Source organism: Larimichthys crocea, chromosome XII (genome assembly GCF_000972845.2).
Source record: "Larimichthys crocea isolate SSNF chromosome XII, L_crocea_2.0, whole genome shotgun sequence".
Taxonomy (NCBI): domain Eukaryota; kingdom Metazoa; phylum Chordata; class Actinopteri; family Sciaenidae; genus Larimichthys; species Larimichthys crocea.
The window spans coordinates 19,407,612-19,419,976 of NC_040022.1; the positions used below are offsets into that span (position 1 = coordinate 19,407,612).

At 42.1% G+C, this 12,365-nt stretch overlaps 2 protein-coding genes across 2 annotated transcripts; one reads left to right on the forward strand and one right to left on the reverse strand.

The window, feature by feature from the left end:
* Nucleotides 1-1,510: 1,510 nt before the first annotated feature.
* tada1 (transcriptional adaptor 1) lies at nt 1,511-5,057 on the forward strand. Its single transcript, XM_010741496.3, has 8 exons — nt 1,511-1,633; nt 2,147-2,238; nt 2,329-2,394; nt 2,613-2,707; nt 2,867-3,079; nt 3,230-3,381; nt 3,557-3,713; nt 4,448-5,057. The coding sequence occupies exons 1-8, from the start codon at nt 1,527-1,529 to the stop codon at nt 4,598-4,600; spliced, it is 1,035 nt and encodes a 344-aa protein (XP_010739798.2). The 5' UTR covers nt 1,511-1,526; the 3' UTR covers nt 4,601-5,057.
* Nucleotides 5,058-6,384: 1,327 nt separating this feature from the next.
* On the reverse strand, nt 6,385-8,522 carry LOC104927418 (transcription factor AP-1). Its single transcript, XM_010741494.3, has one exon. The coding sequence runs from the start codon at nt 8,344-8,346 to the stop codon at nt 7,180-7,182; it is 1,167 nt and encodes a 388-aa protein (XP_010739796.2). The 5' UTR covers nt 8,347-8,522; the 3' UTR covers nt 6,385-7,179.
* Nucleotides 8,523-12,365: the final 3,843 nt, after the last annotated feature.

Below are 12,365 nucleotides of genomic sequence, written 5' to 3' on the forward strand. Positions count from 1 at the left end.
TACATCCAGCCCAGTGGAGAATGAAAAAGACTTAGCCCCAATTTTGGTCTTTTCTGCTCTGCTCACAATAAATTCTACATATATCAAAAGTTCAATTAAAGTCCTTCTATATTCAACTCTGGATGTGCTTTTGATGTGATTAGTACATTTTTTCCACCAGTTCTGAATTGAACTGGTAACGCTGATGTTAAAATGATAGGACAGGAAATATCCTGTCTGATCTCTTCATTTAGCGGCAGTTCACATTTCAGTTGCCGCAGTTGCTACTAAAGTAGCTGCAGATGTGAGTGACTTTTGAGTAAGGCAGGAATTTCAGTGGTTAAACTGGGATGTGATACCGCTTTCCCCAATTTTATTAAAGCTACTCAGATTCTGGCAGCTGGCTTTGTTTTGGAGAGAGGTTACTGAGATCATTAAAAATGGCATTTCTGGAGTTAGTGGATCAAAAAAAAAATTCCCTTTACATAAACTTTGCTGAGCAGTAAAAAAGTTGGAAGATCACTGTTAATAATACATTCCTGCTGGGACAGGGGGCAAATAAAACTTTTAGATTTACTCCTACTTTGTTGCAAAAAGTTGGAGCACTGCTGTCCATGTCCATGAGATAAACTTGACATTCTTGGCAGTGTTGCATATCAACCCTACAGCTGTACTTTACAACACATCAGCTCATGTTTTAGAACTAGACATGGTTTATCAATCTCAAAAATAATGAGCCAAAAACAGGCAAAACTGCTGAGTGGTTTATAAAATTCAGATAAACTCTCCTGGAGTGGAACTTGGAGCTCTCCCGTACCACTGTGTAAGCTGACTGGGCTTTGCAGGCCTACTATGATACCATCTAGTGGTGGAGAAGTTTTACTACCTAACCACACAATGGGATTTACTCTGTGGCAGATAACAGGACAGATAGAACAAGCAGTACTTAAAATAAGTGGTTAAATAGTTTAAATGAGAAGCACCTGCCTGACATACTTTATAAACATTTCACTCTCACAAACAAATGTGCTTTGATCGTGGATGCATTATGGCTCTGATGTGGAGGAATAAAGGGCAACAAGGAGACTAGTTTAATTTAAAAAATAGGCATCTCAACATAGAGCCACCTGTAATTAAGATGTATGTTTGTTTAAATTAATATCTAGGCCAGGGGTGTGCAAACTTTTTTAAGGGGGGCCAGATTTGACAAAGTGGAGATGCTATACTAACATTTTAAAAATGAAAACATTACCAATAAAAGTTAGATACAAATGCACTGTTCTGTAAAAAAAAAAAAAATTATGTAATTATCTTTTTTTTAAATGACAATGTAACTTTAAACTTTTGACATAAAAAAAACAAAACACAAAGTCCCCTACTGCTTATGTATGTGTGTGTGTGTATATATATATATATATATATATATAGTCAGTTAAAGCCAGTGCTTAACATTAACATATTCACTGGTAAATAACATTATATTATTAATAATTTTCACCATTTTAATGAAAACAATAAAAAAGGGGGGGAAACCTCCGTGTCGCTGGATGATGACGCCATTGCCGGGCTTCGTGAACGTCATGGCGGCTCATGCTAGCGAGCTCGAGATAGCGAAGAAAAACTTGACAGACGCGATCGGCGACAACGTGAAGCAGTGAGTGAACCCACGTGTGTTTCTGCGTGCTTTCTGTCTGTCTGTGCTGCTGGATTCACTCTCGCCTTTTTTTTTTTTAGCTGAAACGTAACGTAATGTGGCCCTCGGCTAGCTGTGTGCATGTTAGCAGCCGGCTAACACTTGCTAATGTTCTCCTCATCAGTGAGTCAGTGTGTCAGCAGGTGTTATTGATGTGATGTGCGAGCAGGAGGACGTGATACGAACCACATTCTTATTGAATTGTATCAGCTAACTGTCTCTGTGTGTGTGTGTGTGTGTGTGTGTGTGTGTGTGTGTGTGTGTGTGTGTGTGTGTATGAATGCAGCTGAAATATAATGTGATGTGGAGAAAGAAAAGAGGATGAGAGAGATAAAAAGTGAAGTTTTCATTCATTTTTATTAGTTAAAGCTACTTATTAAAGTCTAAAGTCTTGAAGACGTAATGTGACGAGAGGCCACATTGTGTCTAATAAATAAACATTAAGTAATGGAGTGAGGTCTGTCTCTCTTGCAGTTACTGGGCGAACCTGAAGCTATGGTTCAAACAGAAGATCAGCAAGGAGGAGTTTGACATCGAGGCACGCCGTCTGTTGGCACAGGAGAACGGTTAGAAAGCAATAAAACACTACATGTTGGGAAAAAATGATGATGGAAAGGTGTTGCTTATTTTGCATTTCCCTCATGCTTCCTCTGCAGTCCACGTCCATAATGACTTCCTTCTGGCCATTCTCACACGATGCCAGATCATCGTCTCCACGCCAGGTATGATAACGTCTCGTCCACTCAGTCTTTTTAAGCTTGTTGATCTAGTTATGGAATTTGAAATTGTATATATGTGATAAAGAACAAACTGTGCCAATACAATGTCCAATGCATTAATTTCTCAAGAGTCAATTAGACGCTATTCTTTTACTTTTGTCTTTTACAAACATTTTTGTTACTTCGATGCATCTTATGTGTGTTCTTCTTTCATCCTCTAGAGGGCACAGGGCCATTACAGTGGCAGGGTGGCTCTGCCTCAAAGCCTGGCAAACCTAAAGGGAAGAAGAAGTGTTCCTCCAGACAGAAGTTTGATGTCAGTATTTATTCCTTCATACATCCCTTCAAATTTCCAAATGGCCAAATAATGGGTTCACTTATAAATAAGTGATCCCCAGTAAACAATATATACTGTCATCTCATGGTCACGACATGCCATCATTTGGATATTTGCGTGTCTTGTTTGTGCCCTCAGCATCGTTTCCAGCCTCAGAACCCTCTGAGTGCCGCCCAGCCTTTCAGTCCACGGGAGGTAGGAGGTGAGGAGGAGGAGATGCGTCTCAGCGCCCACACTCTGATGCTGCCCACACGAGGCCAGCTGGAGGCCCGCATGATGGTGACGGCCTTTGAGCTGGGTCTGGATAACACCACAGAAGACGCCGTCAGCGCCATGATTTATGCTGTTGAGGTTTGTAGCGACTGCTCATTGGAAGAGTCTGGGTTAATTATTCATACAGCTCAAAATCACAAATAACAAACGTCGTCTTTTTAAATGAATAACCCTCGTTTGTTTATTTTCTGCACTGCTAAAATGACTGCTGGTCCTGACTTGTTTCAGCATCACTTAAAAGATGTCCTGACTGCTGTAATCACTCGAAGGAAGGCGTATCGGTTACGAGATGGTCACTTCCCCTACGCCTTTGGCAGTGATGTCACGCCGCAGCCTTATTTGAAAAACAGCCTTGCCGCTTACCACAGCGTCACTGAGTGGTAAGGAAAACTGTTAACCCTTATTAGCTGATAAACATTGTGCAGGTTTCATATAAGAGACAAAGAGGAAAATGCTAGATAGAATAGGATCATCTGTACAGTGTTGATTGTTTCTGTTGCTGTAATTCTGATCACATTGTTCATTCCATAATGATTAATTTTTTCTTTCTCTCAGTCCCCCTCCAAGTGCTTCCCTCCCGGCTGGTCCACCATCTCAGGTGTCACCCGATGAGGCGGAGCAACAAGCTGTCCACTTATTGGCTTGTTCTGCAGACATGCTCCCTGCGCCGCTCCCTCCAATCAGCATGTTTGATCTCCTTGAGGCTTTACAGGTGAGAGAAATGTGCTTATGCGTGTTCCCGGTCCAAGGACCTTCAACAAACGGAGCAACCTTTTCAAACGAAACTTATCAATTATGGTTTAGTAGTTTTCAATTTTAATTAATTATTTTTGTGTTTTAATTTCAGTTTATAGCTATTTTCCAGAGTGAGTTTGCCCTGTACTGTTTTTAGTATAGTTTTTATTTATTCAGAGTTGTGACAGAGACACCATTCACCTGATTACATGTCAGTGTAGTATCGTAACAATTTCAAATCAGATATTTTATGGTAGAAAAGTTACACAATGTTGCTTTAAATGTTGAGATCAACAAGAAAAGAATCATTAATTGCAACCCTAGTTTATAAATGAATAACTAAACCTTGAGACTTTTTCTTAAAAGGTAAACTTCATACATAGAAATTCTTCCCTCATTATTTCTAGTGAGGTTGTGCTTGATAGCGGCTGTGTAGAAGCCACTGAGCTTTAATAACCTTCTTTAGAAGTAATTATGTGGTACTTAATCGCTGGTCACACTAGAAAATTATTGTCTTTATCCTACAGAATGTTTTTTTGTTGTCAGATATTTTTGAGTGTTCTCATTGGTCATATTGCTGAACTGTCCTTAGACTCCTTTATTTGCTGTCTATCACAAAATGAGTTGACTTAAGTACTTCTGGCCTGTCCTCACTTAAGCACCAGAGGTTCATATGGTTAAATATCTTTCTGCAACATTTGTCTGATGTAGGTTCACCATGGTGTGATGCCCTCCCACACTATGTACGCCCTGAACATGGAGCGCATCCTGTCCCGGCTCTGGCACCCCAGCCACGAAGAACTGGAGCAGGACCATGTACACCGGCAGCGCCTCGCCGCGAGAGACGGCGTGCTCGTCAGCTGAGAATCACTTATATGAACTGCGGATATCATCAGGAACCAAACGCAAAAATGACCCCCACATGGAAATGTGCGAGGAACAGGGTGAAAATCACTTCCCCCGTTGCACAAAAACGATAAGGCATGAGTGGAGCGAGATGAAACAAAGCAGTTGGACAGTGGACAGTTGGAGTGGGCAGTCAGTTTAAGCCTCCAGCCAGTAGCTGGCAAATTAGCACTGTTGCTGCTTTATTTTTGTCTGTTCAACCAGCGAGTTTGGCAGTCGACCAACCATCATTTGGAGCTTCTATTATATAGATTCTAATTCGGTGGTAAATTATTGACAGCGTTAAGGGTGTACCAGCAGCAAGGTTCCAGGCCAGGTTGCACAATGTTAATGTTTAGATGTGTGTGTGGGGAAAGAAGCTTTTTCATATTATGCACCACAACTGGTTTAAAAAAAAACAAAAACATCCTAAGAATACAGAAAGGTGGATATCTAAACATGTAGCATTGTACATGACCAGGACGCAACATATCTAAACAGTCTGAAAGGTCCAGTGTGTGAGATTTACGGGGCTCTATTTACAGAATATGGCAGGAATTAAATATATTAGTCAGTTTCACTTTCATAATTGCCTGAAAATAAGAATTATGTTTTATTACCTTTTAGAATGTGACTTTTCTAGCCACCATTTTTGAACCACCATGTTTCTACAGTAGACCAGGATGGAGAGATTAAACGCAGACAGCAGATAGAACATTTCACGTGTTTCACAGCTGCTGTAGTTTCCCCCCTCTTTCACTCTAGGAAAGGTAGTGGCCAGAGGGGCTACAATAAGCAAACACAGCACTAGATACCTCTAAATCCTACACACTGCTCCTTTTTTTTTTTTTTTTTTTTTTAAAGGGCATGTAAGTTACACACAGGTGTTTTCATTTAATCTGATTAGGCCTCATCTCAGGTTGGGGGCGGGGTCTGAACGATAAAGATGGAGGTTGCACTGGCTTCACAGAAGTGTCAATCAAACTCCTGTCAGTACAGGACCCTGAGATGAGGTCTAATCAAGCAATAAGTGAAAACACCTGTGTGGGGCTGACTGCCCGGACAGCTGCCTCCTGCGTCACCACGCCCCTCGCGAACATATCTCAAAATGGTCGAAGTGTTCCTGTAACACGGTTACTGGTGTCTGCTTCACGGCCAGTGAGTGTCCATCAGTGCCGGTGCTTGACTGTGTGTGTGTAGATATGAGGTCTCAGTGCGCTTGAGTGTGTGTTTGGCTTTTTTTTTTCAGCAGCATATAGTTCAGGATGAAATGTATGTTTTCTTTTTTATATATATATAAAAACCTTGTTTGTAATTTATATCACAGACAGTGGTTCGGGAAGTAAATAAAAATGTTATTTTGTACAAGATGTTCACTATCTACACAGACGTAAAATAATCCTTTTTAATCAAAATATTTCCTTTGTACCTCAACACACTCCCGAAGTGTGTAAACAGATCCGCTTATGCCTCATAGGTTTCTTGTAGGAGTCACCAGCTGTAGTGGGAGGACGGTGATTCATACACACCCCGTCCCACTGCGCATTGAGGACCTCTTTGCCATATTTGGCTCTGTGCGTCTAACTTCCGACACATCGCCGTCCAATGGGAGGCCGCGTAGGCTCGCCAACCATTCCAAGCGCCGCACACTGCGCTGGTGACTCAATATCCCGTCCGGCCCAGCTCCTTCAATAACAAACACTACGTGTAATACACTGGTAAGACTCTATCAGAGAATGAATTATTCAAAAAGTACTCAGACGTCAGCGTGTCCAACATTTTATTTAGTCATATGTACAGGTCTGAAGTGCTCAAAATACAGCGTACAAATATTACAAAGTGTTATTTCAGGTCTAACATCAGTTACACCTATATCACAAACTTGTATGAACATAAGAGTTAAGAAAGTATAAGGCAGTTTTTGTCAGTAAACGCTACACACACACCTATAGAAGAGTCCTTGCGTAAAAGGTGTGAAACATTGCTTTTCCTGTTGTTAGTGTTACTCTGTACATACTGTAAAGTCGCTGGTGGGATGCTCAGTGCTTGACTCAAGTCTAAATGCATATGTTGCTACTTGACATAGTGGGAGATTTGCAGGGCAAGGCCTCGTTCACATTGTGTTTTTGCCCAATCGGAGCCAGCACAGGTTCTAGCTGGCTTGTCAGGACGCAGGGGACTTAATTTAAAAAATGATCTGATGGTATGGACACATGCCATACTGCCTTGGCTTGACTGAATACAAATTTGATATTTTAAGTTTTTTTGGGGAAAAAGAAATGTCTAACAAGTCACATCAGAGTCGTTTTTGGAGCAAATGTCCCCTCTGAGTCCATGCACCCCCAAGTTTGGTGGCCTCTCTGTGATATTACAGACATCTTGTCAGTCTCCATCCGTTGCTCTTTGTCTTAGTGAGCGCATAATTTGGTGGAAGAATGAAATGAGACGCAGAGACCCCCCCCCCCTCGCCCTCCCCCTCCCTCTCTCCTTGAACAGGCCCACTTTAAGCTGCATTTTGGTCCCCAAGAAATGTCCCTTGGTTCTTTTCCCTTGGCAGTCTAGAAAGCTTGGAGCTGCTGCGTCAAAATGAGCTGGCAGCCGCTGTTAACGTGGTCCATGACCTTTTGCTTGAGCAGAGCCAGCTCGTCCCGGAGGACGTTGGCAGAGGAAACCAACTCCGTGTTTTGACTCTTCAGGTTTTTGACCCTATCCTCCAGCCGGGAGATCCTCTCCAGCTTCCTTTTCCGGCATTTGGACGCGGCCACCCTGTTCCTCATGCGCTTCCGCTCCGCTTTGATGCGCTCCTGGTTCTCCATGTCGATGGGGGAGAGCGGCGGGGTGTCGCCGGACATCTCTGGCACCGTCTGCGGCTCCTCTTTGAGCGCGTGTAGCCGCGGGTGCTGCGCCGCCGCCAGCTGGTGGTCCATGTGGTTGTGGGACGGCTGTGGGGCGGATGGGTAACTCATAGGTGGGTGCCTCTCGTTGGCAGGTGCAGACGCAGATCCCACTGCCCGGTTGAAAGTGCCCAAGTTTGTGTACTCCGGCGGGTCGGTGCGCACCGTGCAGCTGTAGGAAATCCCGCCGCTCTCGGACGCGGCAGAGCCGGATGCCATGCTGTTGGTCGCATTGGCCTGTGCGTCAGGGTGGACGGCGGGTCCCTGCTGATGGTAGTGGAGCTCAGCCAGCGCTCTCACAAAGCCTTCGGCGAACCCCTCCTGCTCGTCGGTGATGTTCTTGGGACAGACGAACTGGGTCGGGGTGGGAGTCGTCAGCCCGGTGCAGGACTGGATGATCAGTCTCTCCAGTTCAGGCGAGGCCAGCTTCAGCAAGCCGACATCAGGGGACGTCAGGATGTCCAGGGCCTTGGAGCTCAGCTGGGGTTTGAAGTTCTTCGGGTCGTTTAGGTTTAGGGTCATGGTCTGTTTGAGGGTTTTGGGGTTGAACCCATACACTGTCGTCCCGTCATGCTGAGAGTTGGAAGCATTCACGGCTTCGTCGTAAAACGTCGCTTCCATTTTTCTGGACATAAAGTTTTTATCACCTTGAGGGAGGTCTATTCTCATTAAAAAACACACACAAGTCCCACGATCGACTGCTTTACATGTGTCCTGTGACTCTCTATCTGTCGGACTGTCTTGTGATAGAGTCCGCCTATTGTTGAAGTTCAACTCACTTGACAACTTCGCGTCCTGAGAAAACTTTTCTCTTGTGATCCGTGCGATCATCAACAAAAAAAACGAGCTTCCGCCGCCGAGCCTCACTGTTTTCACACCTCAGGTATCCGCTTTGATTGATCCTCCTTCCCCAAAAAGCACAAACAGCCCGAATAGGGATAATACTTTCTATCACTTCCAACGTGGAGACGAACTTTATCCACCTCTAAGCTGCAGCTCTACTGAAAATAACAATGATGTCATTTCTACGGCCTGCGATTGGCTGGAGATCATTTGGGGGGCGGGGTATGTCTAATGACATGCAGGTTGCTCTGACAACTAGCCATATCCCCGCCCCCCCGCGATGGCTTATGGGATTAGGTAATGCAGAGCGGAGCAATGTACTCTGGGATTACGTAGTGTTTTTGAATATTTAGTTACCCGCTCAATTATTAGTTACCCATCCTAAAGAGAAGGCTGCTCCAGATGGTCTGAAGAGTTTAACATTGATTAACTCCTCACAGTTAATCAATATTATTTCACTGGAATGTTTTTTGATCAGGAATAAACTGCAAACGGAATGTAAAGTAGCACAGATCAGATCAAAGCATATTCTAATGAATACCTCTTTATCAAAATGAATGACAGCTCCCTGTCAGCGTCTGTATGAACGCAGTTCAGTCAGTACACAAAGTGAGAGCTGCTGGTTGATGAAGCAGTGAAAAGGGTTAATGACAGAAGAAAGAAAATGAGGTCATACCTGCACAGTGGAGCTCCTTTTGTTGTAAAGAAAAACACATTTTTTAAAGTGTCTTTTTACAGCTGTGCAGGTTTGAAGTGTGTTACTCAGAAACACAATCAACTTTATTGGCTCGGGATGACACATAGATGAATATGACTGTGGTTTTCACAGAGCTCTCGATACAAACTCAGTACTCAGAGGGGTGGGTGTAATAATAGATATACATATGGACAACCAACATAGTCTACAGTAACAATTTGACCTTTATTTTGGTAGTGTATACACTCCATAAGAGTGCTCTGGAGCACTTTGAGTTCTCTGGAAAAAAGAGTCTTTGAAGTGTTTTGATAAAAAACAACAAATACATATTTATATCTATGTATCTACAAACACAGAAAATATAAAGATGTAGAAATAAGTATGAATAAAAATAAGATAAGATAGACTTTAACCATCCCACACCACTTGTCAAAGAAGATCCCGTTGCACAAGGTGGATAAGAAATTACTATTATAATTATATAATTGTAAGAAATATATAGAAAATAATCAAGCTGAGGAAAGTCATGAAGGCATGCTGGTGTTAAAGTGTCTGACAGCTGTTGGAATAAAATATCTGCGATAGTGCTCCTTGCATGGGGGAGTGTAGCAGTCTGTTGTTGTAGGAGCTGTTTAAGGCCCCCACAGTCTCATGCAGGGGGTAAGAGGAGTGGATGAATGATGTTTAATGTTATATTTATTAACCAATCAGCTCACGGTTTAGTCCAAGTGTCCAGAATCTTAAACTTGTCATATATGTAAAATGGACAAAGATTAGAACTGAACAAACACATGGAAGTATATATAATACATAAATGATCAGAAAGACATCATGTTCTATACATTTGTTATTATCACAGTATAATGATATTAATTTTAGCCCTACAACATATACCTATAATGTAGTCACATGACCTTTGCTGTGTGTCTAATAATAACCTTCCTCTCCAGGAATTACTGCGTACTGCGTATATGCGTTATACTCTGCGGTTCGCTCTCATAGGCCTACCGAAATGTGAAGCCACACTCATGATGAAGGCTCTGTACAGCTGCAGTCCAGTCTGTCTGGCCTCCCCCATTGTATTATTCAACATGTTCTCCTCAAGCCAACTATAAATAAGTTAACAGTCCCAGACAGCCTGGGAGAACCAGAGCTGCCTGAGGTCAACACTCTTGAGATGACATGTCCTCACAACCCGGGCCATGCAACACCCATTTGGAAGTATTTGACACCCTGAAGTGGAAATCCAGCACTGGAATGCTTCAGAAACATTTGTGTCAAATATTACAATGGTAATGAACAAGCTTCTTTTTTCAATGTTTCTCCTCTCTTTACCGTAGCGTCCAATGCACCAAGAACTTTCAGAGCCACTTTCTCTCTGTCTCTGTCTGTACACCTGTGTTAAGGCCCTCTGAGGAGTATTTTCCTATCAAACTACCGCTGTGCCCCAGCCTTGCTTCCTGTTTCTCTGTCAGCTTTTCCCCTCCGCTGGCCTGACGAGGTCGCTTTTAGATAACAGCGCTTCCCTCCTCCCTGTCCAGGCCAGCTGTTTCCACTGCACGAAGTTTTCTAATCAGGAGCTGGTCCTGCCTGCCTCCCAACAGGCCTGCTTTTGTTGTACGGAGGTGGGACAGTCCAGGGTCCATGGAAACACCCTTTCATGAGAGCAAAACACAGAGAAAGACTATATGCATGTGTTGATGTATCAACAGAGCAAGTTTTGATTATCTTCAGGCGTGGACCAGAGGGACACGCACACACAGACACACAGAGCAGTGAGAGAGAGACGGATGAGATTTCAAACACTGTCTGTGCAGTGTTTGTTGAAGACCATCTGTTTCTTCCTGTCCTGCTGCTCGGTTTTTCTCTGTACTCCATCTCTGCTGATCATTCCTGGTCCAAACACGCTGATCACAGCCAGCCTCACTTCCTTTAGACAGCTGTTGATCTCCTCTAAGAAAAGAACACAATAGGGTAAAGAGACAAGGCGGGATGCAGATTAGAAAGTTTGACATGTCAGATGTTTTTGATGGCAGGTTATTGTCTCACATTTTGCAGCCCTGACACGACACTACTGAAACAGGCTATTGTCTATGACAGTAAACTTTTTGTTTTTTTTTTCAGCTTAAATATGAGTGGTCAGTAATTCACATCTGTCTGTACACGTTTTTCATTGATCTTTTTTCACAGATGATATTTTGATGTTCCAGAGCAAGTTTATTATAGTCAGCCAGCATTAAACTAAAAACTAAAACTAGGTCTGAAAATATACTGTGATTCAACAAAAATGATATTTTGTACTTGCAAAGCTAACTGAGATAAAATCAAGGATATGTTTAGTAGTCTTTGTTAAATTGTTAATTTCTTTAATCTGAATCTTTTTTATTGTACTGCACTACAATAACAAAAAGAAAAAAAACTAATATTAAAACTAATAAAATCAAACTATATTAAACAACAGAACCTAAAAAGAAATGAGCAAACACAGTCCGGAAACTAACTGAAAACAACCTGAATCAAAAACAAAAACAAAACAAAAAAAAAACCCAACCCAGAGGGTTATTCTTCATGTTAGTCACACCTGTACTTGTGCTGTACTTGTACTGCTCTGATAGTCAAAACGTCTGCTGTGAAAAAGGTCAGTTTTTTTAATAACTAAATGATAATAACAGACATGCTAGTGTCCTAAATGTTCTATGCAAAACATTTCCAAAGGTGAATCATCAACAGGGAAACTGCTTAGGGTACCTGAAAGCTCACAGTGGTAAGTTCACAGTGTCTTTGGTTTGCAGTTATTTGATTAGTTGTTTTCTTTATGAATATCAAATGAAATGACAAGGGCACTGCATCACTGACTTATCCCGAGGCCTTGTCTTGTAGAAAAAAGTAGTTTTAATAGCTTCACTGTTTATATTGTGAACACATGGAGCATTATCCTAAATGAATTTGTGTACATCATTTACATGGAAAAGACCAGATACAAACAAAAGAGAGAAGTGCTGGTGATGGAGAAGTGAGGCTCACATATTAATAGAGAGAGAAAAAAAAAACATGTTGGTTCCTGATATGACCTGTGCACACAGCAGACTAAACATGGTGGCTTTAGTTATTTACTCAACACAGAAGACAAGTCTTAACATTTGTTGAGTCACATTTTATATTGACACACATTTTTTTTATTTGTATTTACACTAAAATAATCTAAATATACTCGAAATACTCGAATCAGCTTTGGTGTCCTCGGAGCTATCTACAACTCTTTGGAGGTTGCTTGGTATATAATTAGTGGATAATATAAACTAAAAGAATA

Excerpts from the sequence above, each read along its gene's own strand:
- tada1 (XM_010741496.3), top strand. The coding sequence starts at position 1,527 with ATGATGACGCCATTGCCGGGCTTCGTGAACGTCATGGCGGCTCATGCT. Across the intron at positions 3,382-3,556 it reads TACCACAGCGTCACTGAGTG|TCCCCCTCCAAGTGCTTCCC; the intron begins GTAAGGAAAACT and ends TCTTTCTCTCAG. Across the intron at positions 3,714-4,447 it reads ATCTCCTTGAGGCTTTACAG|GTTCACCATGGTGTGATGCC; the intron begins GTGAGAGAAATG and ends TGTCTGATGTAG.
- LOC104927418 (XM_010741494.3), bottom strand. The coding sequence starts at position 8,346 with ATGATCGCACGGATCACAAGAGAAAAGTTTTCTCAGGACGCGAAGTTG.